This window comes from Thamnophis sirtalis, unplaced genomic scaffold (assembly GCF_051295495.1).
Source record: "Thamnophis sirtalis isolate CommonGarterSnake01/CBP01778 unplaced genomic scaffold, rThaSir2_p1.2 scaffold_4, whole genome shotgun sequence".
In the NCBI taxonomy this organism is placed as follows: Eukaryota; Metazoa; Chordata; class Lepidosauria; order Squamata; family Natricidae; genus Thamnophis; species Thamnophis sirtalis.
The window spans coordinates 96,434,688-96,447,535 of NW_028261384.1; the positions used below are offsets into that span (position 1 = coordinate 96,434,688).

The window sequence follows — 12,848 nt, forward strand, 5'->3', positions numbered from 1 at the left end:
CACTAATCAAACTATCCACAACAACAACCAAGAAATGAGATTGTAAGACTTGATCTTTCTTCTCAAAGAAATCGATGCAGAAGGGACAGAGACTGAGGTAAGCAATGTGGATGCTACTTAGACTTCAACACTTAGGATCACAGTGGACAAGACTTATGGTCCATTTTATGCTGCCAAAGTATATATTTATTGAGAATTATCTTGTCCCTAAATGGAGGCACAATTTCAGATGTTTGTAAAGTAACTTTTACTGTTGGTAGAAAATCAGCAATATTTTTTTCTCTATAAAAAATAATAAAAGCCCAGAGTTGCTTAATAATGAGTAGTAAATGAGCTTAATAAAATAAAATAAAAATACAATTCTGTTTCTTCAGATAGAAATTAGAATGGTAAAAAATGCAATCCTTAATTACACATAAACAGTTATTTACCATCCAACCACACATACTTTGTTGATGCACATCTTGCCAATGTATCATTTCAAATATAAGCTTGCATTTTGTAATGGTTGCTTTAATTCAAAAACTGCCTCTAGCAGAGTTTCACATTGTCAGTTGAAAGGTATGTTGGATTGTTTTAAAAAGGGCATTAATTCCCTCTGTGAGTGGAGATTTGCAAAGCCATTTGCAAAGTCTGAACCACATCTATAGACTACTTACACTAATTAAATGCTCACATGGCAAAAATGACAAGAGAGACAGATTTTTTTTATTGCAACAAGCAGCAACAGAGCTTTATTAGACAATTTTCATTAGTATCAAAAGCCCAAAGACAGTCACAAATGAACTGAAGAAAGAGAAAGCATATCCTCCAAGAAAATGCTTTAAAGAGTGGATGAAACAGAGAAATCTTTTGTGATGGTCATTGACATAGAAATGGAAGAGCAGAGACCTATCTACTATGAGGATTTATGCAGAGAATTTGAGCAGATCTTTTTTGATCATAGAAATTCTTGGAGGAATTTGGAAGTATCAGTCACAAGATTTTCTTCCATGTCCTGTCGAAAAAGACAAAGAGAGAAAAATGAATCTATGGGGAAACTTACAAATACAAACAACAAGCAAAACTCATGGATTTTGGTGGTCAAATATATTTTCTAAAGACTAGGAGAACGTCTGTTCCCTGCAAAGACTCTCTTTATCTCGACAGAATGAAATAAACAACCAACAAACCCTTTGAAATGATGGGTTTTATATTACTTTAAATATTTTAAAAAACTGAAAAAGAAAAGCATTTCAGATACTGAACAGCAACAAATGTTATAAATTCATTTAAATTAAAGTCTCTTGTAACTTTCTGGAAAAATAGGCAAGCTGTCTTAGGGTGTTCTGAATTTTTTTTTAGAACTAATCTAAATGAACAAAATAAAACTATTTTTTTCAATTTAGTGTTTTAAAAAAAACTTTAAGAGCAAATGTTGAAAAAACTTGATAACTCTGTTTGCAGATGAAATAAAGTACCTCACAATATTTCAAAAGTTACAGGAGAAGACTGGGATGGTAACATGTAGCTGTTATGTAGCTGTTTAAATTGCTAAGCCCCATTTAAATAACCCAGTTCAGATGAGACAAAGAAAATGGAAGAATTTCTTACATAGGGACCTGAGAATCTAAGGTTTAAGCCAAAAATCATTGAAGGATTAAAGGTATGCTAAACTCTGCCTCAACTCTTGCCCCCCTCCACCAAACAGAAATCTATATGAAGCCTCCAGTTTGGTTGCCATTTGTACAATTATTGCATTGCCCATCTTTTGCTCTTCTGCCAAGCCAACAAAGTGATGTTCTCTGCCTGTTATATATTCCAGCCTCAAATTTAGTTCTGGTTCCTACTACTAATCTGAGGAACTCTGAACTCTGCAAAATATAGCCTCAGCCACTAATTCCAAACTTTATGGGCAACCTTAGTTGAAGAAATGGATGGCACTGAACTCTCTCTTTAGGATAGTAGACACAGTGGCCATATTATTGGCAAACCAAATGATACACAATTCCTTAGTGTGCCAAACAGCTGCATAGATAATGGTCAGATACAGCATGGTAATTTTCCAGCATTCCTATTTCTGATTTTCCATAGTTAACCAGACTTTATGTACTTTTCCATTAAAGAGTTTTCCATTGTTATAAAAAGAAATAAGCTACATTTAAAGTCACCTTTACTGATTAATATTATTCTTTCCTGCAAGCAAAGAAAAAAAGAAAAAAATGATGGTCACGGTAATTCTCACCTGTTTTGCCTCCCTGAGAATGTGAAGATGTCGGATAGTACTGAGGACGTGAAGAAATTCCTCCTCCAATGTGTCCTCCACCAATGCCTCCTCCTATACAGACACCTCCTCCACTATGGCTTCCTCCGCTGATGCTTCCTCCACTGACACCTCCGCCTACACAAACACCTCCTCCACCGAGGCTTCCTCCACTGACACCTCCTCCTACACAAACACCTCCTCCGCTGATGCCTCCTCCACCTCTTCTTCCACCTCCATGTCCTCCTCCATATCCTCCTGAGCCACTGGAAGAAGAGAAATATAACCTCTTATAATATATTTCTGATATAAGTGTAATCCATCCATCCATCAACCAATAATAGAAATTCTTACCCAGGGAAAGAATCGCCGCCCCCCTCAAATAAAATAACTATTATGATGTTAGCATCAAGCTCAATAACATAATTATGATTTAATGTGGGGAAAAGTTCTACATTAATTCTAGTAGATCATCTCCTAACTGGTTGCGTCAGTATTTGTCTGTATGAACTAGTGGTCTAAGTCAATTCAAGGCAATGTGGTAACTTTGTTCACTATAGTTATTCATTATCTCTTTCCTTCTTAATTCACAGACCTTCTTTAGGCATTATACATGTAAACTTCCCCTCTTCTAAGTAAGTGGCATAACCTGTTTCTAGTCATGTTTTTTCCAGTGACAGTTAATATTGCCAAATTTCAGTTCACAGGGAAACCAACAAAACTGGAGTTTGAGTACAGCTCAACTCTACCCTCCTTGGCTTCCATATGAAATTCTGCAGTATTACTTTTACTCTAAAGGCAATGGTAACTTCTGATAAAAAAGTCACTGAAGCAATTTCGGGGTGTTAAGGTTGTGCGGAATGCTCACAAATTAAGTATAATACGACACCCTAACGGGGCTAGAACCTTCCAGGAGAAGCTTATGATTTAATGATAAATGATTATCAGCAAGTTTTGTTCAAGAGCACAGAGCCTTACTTCTGCCTGGAAAGCAATCAATTCACATTTCCTAGTCAACATACATTTCTTGCTGCCCTTCCTCAAGCAATCGGCGGTATTGGCAGATTTCCTGTTCCAGACGAGTTTTGATGCCAAGGAGAAGCTGATATTCTTGATTCTGACTTTCAATCTCACACCGGATGCTAGCCAATTCTCCTTCTACTGGTTCAATCATATTCTGAATCTGTTGTAGCTGCATGTTGTACCGACGTTCTGTATCCTCCAGATTGGTTTGCATAGATTGAATCTGAAAATAGAAAGGCAATACATAGGACCTGATCTTCAAGAAAATGCTGAGGTTCTTTTAGCAGAAGGGAAGGGAGAATAGAAATATTTAGTTACTAGACAATCATTTGTATAACATGCTGACTTAATCGTTTCCACATGCTGTCACTTACCAGGCTTATTTGGGACTGGAGCTCAATCTCAAGGGTTTGGTACTCGCGTCTCAGTTCTGAAAGTTGATGGTTGCTTGAACTTATTTCCTGATCACTTGAAGTCACTTCTTGGCGAACCTCTTCCATCTGAAAGAATCAAAGGAATAAAAATAAGAAAAAAGAAGAAGGTAATTTGGGGGCATGGGAAAATTTGGAGTAGAATTGGCAGTGGAGTTAGACCATGTTAAGATGTCTTCTTTTGAAAATATCTGATTCATCCTAACATGCTAGTCCATTTCTTTCTTTCTCCAAAGCCCCTCTCCTTCCACAGCCGCTCTTTTATAGGTGCTATTCCATTGCACTGCTCCAACTGCACAACCCTTCAAAGGGGCACAATGGGACTGATTGCCTGTTTTGCTTGGGGGAAGGAATGGAAAAGGGATTATTGTTGTTGTTTTCTCCTTATTTGTGGGTTTCCCTGAATTGAGCTTTTATTGTCAATGAACTGTTGATCTGTTTTATGTTAAGAATTATGCTAATCACTTTCTCACCACCTGCAATTTCAGATCACTGGAAGATGAACAGACTGTTTAAATATATTTCACTTGCCTTGCTTTCATACCAGGCTTCAACCTCTTTTCGGTTTTGTTCAATGATGTTTTCATATTCACACCGGAGCTGATCTAAACGTTGTTTCAAGTCTTGTCCAGGGGCAGCATTCACTTCAACACTGACATCACCATGGCCTCTCTGGCCTCGGAGTCCTCTCAGTGTCTGTAGTAATGGGGATGAAGAAATGAATCATAAGAAACTGACACTAAAAAACACTTTAAAAGGAGAATAACTCAATTTGTAATGTTAAAAAAAAACACCAAAATAAAGTAGAAGGATGTTTTACATTTCCTTCTCATGAAAGAAAATGTTTTTATGACAGGTCAATGCCTGGCATACATTTGTTTTGTAATCCAGGTCTATCTATGGACAATATAACTTCTTATAGTTCCATGATTTCTTCAGTCTCCCTTCCCTCTCTCTGAAGTTAGTGTTCTGACATGAAATGCAAAAGGACTCAACATTTGGTCACTATGCAAAAATATTCTTAAAAAAACAAATTACTAGATGATTATTCCCAGTAAATATAATCATGGGTAGCAGTAGCCTCCCCCACACCTCATGTATAGGCCCTTTGGGTTGCTCAGACTCACTGTGGCAACAATTTTGTGAATGTTCAAACCACAATCTGCTCTCCAAATTCTGAATTTGCCTACTGAACCAGTTTGTGTGTGCATCTGTGCATAATATTTATTTATATCCCATCTTTATTAAATTTATCCATCTTTCCCTATGGAAAAAATAAAAGAAGAGGTAGGCCTATAAAATGTGGAAATGTGAGATTTGGTGAGAAAGTAGATTACTGCATCTTCACAAAATGAAGGGCAAGGTGCCACTTCAAAGACATTTGTTTCCTGGATGCTGTTTTGTTTTGAATTGTGTGTCACCGACTCTTTACTACAGAAGTGTTGCCTGGCCCAAGCTATATCAAGGAACAGCAGTGAAATATTTTTGGGTGTCATTCAATTCATTCTTTGAATTTTGCTCCCAAACAAAGTGGGTGGTTAATAGCCTATTACCTGAAAAGTAAGGGTCAGAAGCTCTGGATGTTAGACTTCTGTTCACTGCTGCTCTTACCTCCTCATGATTCTTCTTCAGACATATCAGCTCTTCTTTGAGGGATTCAAATTGCATTTCCAGTTCTGACTTGGCAAGAGTGAGTTGATCCAAGAGTGGGCGTAATCCATTGATGTCAGCCTCCACATTCTGACGGAGACCAGCTTCAGTGTTATATCTATTCCACAGGAGAGTTTACAGGTTTCATGATTAACACATTTGCACAAAGTGCACCAAAAAACAAATCCTAGTGGAAAAAGGTCAACAATCCCCCAAAGTACAGTGAAGAGTGAAGATGCTCAGAGATTATTGAAGGATGAATGTTTATTTAAGGAGAAGAACACATGGAAAAACAGGGGAGAAAGGGGATGAAATGGAGTGTCTTCCCCCAAAAAAGCACTTTAAGCTGGAGAAATTCTGAAAAGGGACATTTCACACAATGTGATTGTGTGAAACCTCCCATCTTTGAATTGTACTATTACTAGCTACTTGGAGTTTGTAATCAAGAAAGTGGTAAATCCCTTTCTCAAGCAAAATAACTGAGTGCAGCAAGATTAGAAGGAAGCAAGTGAAGTGAATCATACTCACTTCAACTTAAAATCTTCAGCAGTCATCCTGGTGTTATCTATATTCAGCAGAATTTTGTTATAATCATCTGTTTCAGCAATCAGCTGAAAAATAAATAAATAATAGAGTTGTTTATGACACAGCAATAAGTAAACCACTATGATTGTTTTGATTGCTTGGTACAACTGATGTTGAAATATGTGATTTTGATCTGTCTGTAAGATTACACTTTAAGAAATGTGAAGTCTGAAAAGGTAACACTTTCTTCTTCTTCTTCTTCTTCTTCTTCTTCTTCTTCTTCTTCTTCTTCTTCTTCTTCTTCTTCTTCTATCTTTCTTCTCCTACTATTTTCTGGTTTGATATTAGTTCTACTTTTAAGACCTGACTTTATGAATATCTGTTGTGTTTTGCTTATATCTGAAGACATGACCTCCTGCGTCTATGCACCAACATTATTTAGTTTCTCTGGCTGCTGAGTTTATGACAGTTCCCATTGAAAACCATTTTACTTGAGAAGGAAGAATCACTGATTGACCAATCGCATCTATTGTCATCTGGTGTTCCAAGTATTAACTAGAGAACACACATACTTGAATCAATGCCTAGATAGAGAGTTCTGTGCAGTAGACATGGAATCATATGTGCTTCCTGCCCCCTTTCATTATGGCAAATAAGGATTTGAATCTACTTCCCAAACTGATGTCTATAAATATTCTAGACTGGGTTCTTTTATACCTTGCTAGAAAAGATACCAAGAAATCCTAAAACACAGAGAGTGAAAGTAAAAGTAACATTTCCCATTTTAAAGTACATAAAATATGTGTACTTCATAGCTAATTATCATTACAGGATTTCTTGTCTCCCAGGGGTTCCATTTTTGCCTAATACCTCTCTTTAATATACTTCTTCTTTTTTGTTTAATCTCTAAACAAATATTTCTAAATAATTCAGTCTTGTTATATATGATGTTCTCAGTAAATCTATTTGAAGAAAATAATATCTCTGCTAAAATATATCTCTTGGAAACCCTGCTGACATCAACCTGTTATTTTTTTGTTTACATTATATGGTTGATCTGTATTAAATACAGACTGGATGATCAAATGATGCATTTAGAGAATTAAGAATATTTTCAGTTAATAACTTGTTAAATTAGTAACTAATCTTTAAGTTATCATATCAGTATTAATCACAATCTAACAAGAATGAAGCATAGGAGCCATAATCCAGATTCTAAGGGCAAATGTAATTTGAAATATGCATGTCACCTCTGATAAGAATATCTCCTTCCAAGGCTGCTATGGCAACCTTTCTCATTTGCAGCACAATCTTGGAAAAAGCCAAGTTTGGTCTTAGGTGTTGTCAACTCATATTTCAAACTTCAGTGAATATCTGCACAGTCCTAATAAATAATTTAAAAGGCTGCTGCCACTGCCACAAAAGAACTAATTCTTATACTGATGTTGTCTTTTTTTCTCATTAGCTTTTTTCTGTGTAGTAATGTGAGAAGGGGGCAGGAATATGATTGGTTTTCATTTTCATTAATTTAGAGAAGCTGTAGATTATGAAGAATTAAATTAGCATTAGTGTGAAAGGAACAATTAATGTAGGATTAAACTCTATGCTTATTTAGAAAATGATTATTTCTATCTCATCTCATGTCCTTGATCTATTGATCTCTTTTCTCTTCCTTCCATTTCTCCTTCCAAATTCTCTTTCATTTCTAGGGGCCTTCCCACTTCATCTTTTATATAGATGGCATTAAAGCAGTAATCTACCGTATGATCACAGATTGTATACATACCTCATTGTAGAGTTGGTCAATTTCTTGGTAATAGTGACTATAGTCCTTGTCTGGTCCAATATCACCATGCTTCTGATACCATTCTTTGATCCAGATCTCAAGCTGACAATTTTCATCTTCCAGTCTTTTCACTTGGTCCAGATAATTAGCCAGGCGATCATTAAGATTCTGCATGGTTGCCTTTTCATTGCTGGAGAAGATGCCTCCATCACCACCACTAAAACTACCACTGCTGAATGGGTAGCCAGAACCACCACCATAGCTGCCACCGCCATAACTGCCACCACCATAGCTGCCACCACCATAGCAAACACCACCATATCCACTTCCCCCATGGCCACCATAACTTCCACCACCATAGCTGCCACCACCATAGCTGCCACCACCATAGCAGCTACCTCCATAACTTATTCTCCCTCTACTAATTCTCCCACAGCTACCACTGCTGAAACCACCTCCTCCATAGCCACTCCGGGATCCTCCATAACTTTTTCCAGAAAGTCCCCTTGAGGACCCTGAGGATGTAATCTTGATGCTGCTTCCACCACAGATCCTGCCACCACCAACACTGCTTCCACCACCCTTAGTGCTGAAACTCATAGTGGTTTAGATTTGGAATCCAAATATTAGAAAAGGCCCACTGCACAGCCTGGTACTGGAATTCCAACTGTAATCCTTCATCCCATTTGCCCTTATTTATATCCCCAGTGGAGGGAGTTGCCACAAAGGCTGTTCCTGGTCCCTCCCATGGTATTTGCCAATCCCTTTGTTTATGCCAAGATTTATCTCCCAATGGGAGGTTTTTTTTAAAGTTATCAAAGGCAATCTGATACGTAGTTGGCTTTGTCACTCCCACAGAAATTTTAAGTGATGATAAAGATATAGCTGCATATTCAGCCTTATATTTTGCTAATTTCTCCTGTATGTTTCAATTTTTGTTTGCCAGCACATCATCATCTTTGGCAGTGAAGGAAAAGGCCTTCATAAGTCTTTACATTAAAGTAAAAGAGAAGGCTCAAGAGAGAAGTTGATGTCAACTCTTAATTGCCACGTTGACTCTTAGCAACCACAGTTGTTGGACATTGTAAATTAATACAAACAAGATTCTGGGAAGGATGATCTTAGCACTTTAATACATTTTTAATTAATATAAAAGGCTTTGTGGTTTACATGTTTTGTTTTGGTGCTGGTTAAAATACATAAAATTAAATAAATTGCATAGGTTATTTTCATAATAGAGTATAAGAGAGAGTAATTTTTGATCACTAAAGATAATTATTTTTAAAATTTGAACGAATGGCCAAATTACCACATGGGAGGGGCAATAGTATGCTAATGTTATAAAAAAAGATTTTTAGTCTGATTTTATTTTTTATTTTTATGGTTCCTTTGGATGGTTCTTTTCCACTTAGCATGACATGGAACCCTCATTCGGAGCCTGTGCACTACTGGCAGTTTTCTAAATTTTCACTCACAATGTTCTTGTATCATTCAAGAAATTGGTATTTAGCTCAGTTTTTTTAAATATTTACCTGGTATTGCTGAACCATTTTCATAACCAGCTGACTGGTGATGTATATGGAGGTGGGGAACGGGGTAGGAAGTCTGAGTTGCACCAGTGTTTACCATCTTTAATTCACTGACCATCTTTTGATAGCTTATTATATTTCACTTTTTCACATTAGTGTTGTTTTCATGCAGATAATATTGATATCCAAATCAACAAGTGCAGCAGATGCTTCTGTTCTATTCAATCTTTCATTATGATGTACCAGTTCAGACCAAGATCTTTTTCATTGTTCATCTCTCCATTCTGCAGAAGGTTGTCCAAGTCAACACACATATTACCATAATAACACATTTAGGCTGCAAAAATCTGGATGACTACTAGAAATAGACCGCCTGGTACTTTTTTCAGATCTTCCTTTGGTGTGCTTAGTATACAAAAGTGTACAAAGCAATTACATTGTACTCCAATAAACTAGCATAATTGGAAGCTATTGTATATATCTGAATGTTTGTACATATTTTAAAAAGTGCATTTGAATGTGCTATGATTTAAAGACTTTGATGGTGAACGAGCAATGAGTAGATCCTCTTTGCCAGTGAAAACAGGCTCCCGAGCTCCGTTTTAGACTGCGACGGTTTCCTGCCACTCTTTGCCAGCAAAAATGGAATTCAGGAGGGCCACCCGATATCTATTTTCGCTGGCAGAGGCACTACGGACCAGTCCTTTGATGTTTCCAGGGTAGCCCTGCAGACCAGCTCTAAGCACCCTGCAGGCCAAATCTGGCCCGTGGGCCTTGAGTTTGACACCCCTGCCCTAAACTCTAATGGACAATGTCAGAAATTCCCCCCCCCCAATTCTTGAAATGTTGCAATTAGAATTTTTGGTAAGATGCAGCTTGCTGTAATTATAGCAGCCAAATCAGGTTCAGCAGCATCCGTCTGCTGCCTGTTAACTAGTTTAGGAAGAGGAGGGAAAACAAAACCCAGAGCAGCTGTTCCAGCTTCTTTTGTTCCCTGGGCTGTGCTGCTATGGCTCAGATTTAAACACTTGATAAAAGAAGTATTTTCATCACAATGATCACACCCAGAGTTTCCTCATCGATTACCTTTCCTTACTAAGCATCTCATACTAAGCAAACATCTCATTTAATAACTCTTCCCTAAACTCCCTAAACTATGCAGATGTGGTTTTGCTAATATCATCTACGCATATTCCAGTGATGTGCTTACTTCAGCTCTACTTTCCCCTTTACTCATTCTTTAAACAATGTTAGCAAAAGTGGGATTGTTTTCCAACTCCTTTCTCTTTCAGTTTCTCCCTTTTTGTTTGTTTTAGTCAACCTATACAACTTCATACAGGTAATCCTTAACTTACAACAGTTAATTCAGTGACTGTTCAAAGTTACATCATCACTGAAAAAAGTGATTTATGACCATTTTTCACACGTACAACTATTGCAGCATCCCCAGGGTCATATGATCAAAATTCAGATGCTTGGGAACAGACTCATATTTATGACGGTTACAGTATCCTGGAGTCGCATCACAAGCAAAGTTAATGGGGAAGCCAGATTCACTTAACAACTGTGTCACTAACTTAACAATTGCAGTGATTCACTTAACAACTGTGGCAGGAAAAGTTGTAAAAGGAGCAAAACTCACTTATCAAATGTTTCACTTTACAAAAGAAATGTTGGACTCAGTTGTGGTTGTAACTTGAGGACAACCTGTAAGCCATTTTCTGTTTGAGCTCAGTTTAGTTTTTCTCAGAGGGCATCCTCTTTGAAAGAATGAAGACATGGATTTACTAGCATTTTTTTTGTTTATGGAGATGCATTTTGAAGGGCCATTGCTTTATGATGATTTACTGTGATTTTTGGTGCTTTGTCATTTCATAAGGATGAAATCCTTTCAACCTTCCACTGCATTGTGTGCAACATGGATGTTTGTGCTTCAGGAATGAATGGAAAGGGGAGATTCTTCAGGAGACATGGAAGCATGAGCATAGCATCTCTTTGACATGAACAGATGGGTCTGCTTTAGTGGTTAGTGTTGTAGCCTCGTAAGTCCTCGGATGACAGCTCGGCAGCAGCCAGGCGCGTCTTAGCAAATCAGACGCGCCTGCCGGTTGCCGGGCTGTCATACGCGAGGCTATTGGTTGAACTACTTGACAGCCGAGTATAAAAGGCTGTCAGACGAAAGAGAGACGCCGGTCTACTCACAGTTGATGTTCTATTCGTTCTTGTTTGAATAAATGGTTCAAGGTTACCTCAGATGCCTCCTCGTAATTTCTACCGCCAATCTAACACTGGCGACGAGCGGTAGGGGACTCCGGCTCTGAGCACAACCTGACACCTGAAGAACAAGCAATGCTTATATTAGGCGCATAGACCGGACAAACCAACCGCGCCTCATTCGCCTCAACCGCCTCACAGAATCGCCTCAGCCGATTACTGATGGCTGGCATGCCAGCCTTCGCTCCTTTCGGAGCTGGCGGAGAGTCCTGGGAAGCCTTCTTAGAAAGGTTCGAGTGCTTCCTCATTGCCAACAACCGGCAGGGGTACTCTCAAGCGAGAAAATGCGGTTTTTTTCTTGACCGCCTGCGGCTCTGAGATGTTTGCAACGGCCAGATCTTTTGCTGCCCCTAGGGCCATTTATGACTTAACCTGGCAGGAACTGACAGACGGGCTTCAAGCCTACTACGCCCCTATGCCTTCACAGATCGCACGCCGTTTTGCCTATCGCAGGCGAGTGCAGAAGCCTTCTGAAACAGTTAACCAATTTCTCCAGGCTCTGCGAGTCGCTGCAACACAGTGTGACTTTCTTGATCTCGAAGACAATTTGGCGGAGCAGTTTGTTTGTGGCCTCAAGGACATATTCCTGAGGCGCCGTTTACTAGGGAAGCCAAAAGTAATGTTGGTTTACGCTATTGATGAGGCTCGGGCCGCTGAACTAGCAGACCTCTCCTCCATCGAGATTGACGTTACTTATCGCAAATAGCTGTTTCTGCTAATATGCCTGCCTCGCCTGCCTTGCCTGCCTTGCCTGCCCTGTCGGCTCCAGATCCATCGCCGCCACAACAGTCCACCTACATAACCAACCTAATAGATGAACTAGCTCCACTGCCAGAACACCTCCGTTCCATGCAAGTGGATCGCCTGAGGGCCACCCCTCGCCGTCCGCAACCGCAGCAGACCCAAGCGCTGATCCGCTCTCCTGCCGCGGCTTCTACTTGCCTAGGCTGTGGAGGCGCACACCCCCGGTCTACCTGCCCATTCAAAGCCACAATCTGCCACCACTGCGGCAAGAAGGGCCATCTAGCGCAAGTCTGCTGAGCCGCTCTGCCTCCTCTGTCTCCGTCTGACCAACCTACTGCCTACGGCTCACCTCCACCCCTGAAGAATCCATCCTCCCGGAGGCCTCAGCCGCACCAAGATGACTGCTACGACACGCTTACTGAAGCCGTCCCCGCCATTCCCGATGTTGCTGTCAATCTGGCCTCCGAGGGTAGCAATAGCAGTTAGACTTATATACCGCTTCATAGGGCTTTCAGCCCTCTCTAAGCGGTTTACAGAGTCAGCATATTGCCCCCAACAACAATCCGGGTCCTCATTTTACCCACCTCGGAAGGATGGAAGGCTGAGTCAACCTTGAGCCTGGTGGGATTTGAACAGCCGAACTG

The 12,848-nt window shown here is 39.5% G+C and overlaps 1 protein-coding gene across 1 annotated transcript; it reads right to left on the minus strand.

Annotated features, from left to right (window-relative positions):
• Positions 1 to 776: 776 nt before the first annotated feature.
• LOC106548838 (keratin, type I cytoskeletal 19-like) lies at positions 777 to 8,296 on the minus strand. Its single transcript, XM_087713507.1, has 8 exons — positions 7,658 to 8,296; positions 5,875 to 5,957; positions 5,308 to 5,464; positions 4,228 to 4,392; positions 3,640 to 3,765; positions 3,265 to 3,488; positions 2,225 to 2,508; positions 777 to 997 (listed from the first exon to the last, which is right to left on the minus strand). The coding sequence occupies exons 1-8, from the start codon at positions 8,255 to 8,257 to the stop codon at positions 972 to 974; spliced, it is 1,665 nt and encodes a 554-aa protein (XP_087569633.1). The 5' UTR covers positions 8,258 to 8,296; the 3' UTR covers positions 777 to 971.
• Between the last annotated feature and the right edge of the window lie 4,552 nt (positions 8,297 to 12,848).

Bases quoted from the DNA above. Each gene is read 5' to 3' on its own strand.
- LOC106548838 (XM_087713507.1), bottom strand. From the start codon at position 8,257: ATGAGTTTCAGCACTAAGGGTGGTGGAAGCAGTGTTGGTGGTGGCAGG. The intron at 5,958-7,657 runs GTATGTATACAA...TTTATTTTTCAG, and splicing joins TTGACCAACTCTACAATGAG to CTGATTGCTGAAACAGATGA. The intron at 998-2,224 runs GTGAGAATTACC...CTTTTTCGACAG, and splicing joins TTCTCAGGGAGGCAAAACAG to GACATGGAAGAAAATCTTGT.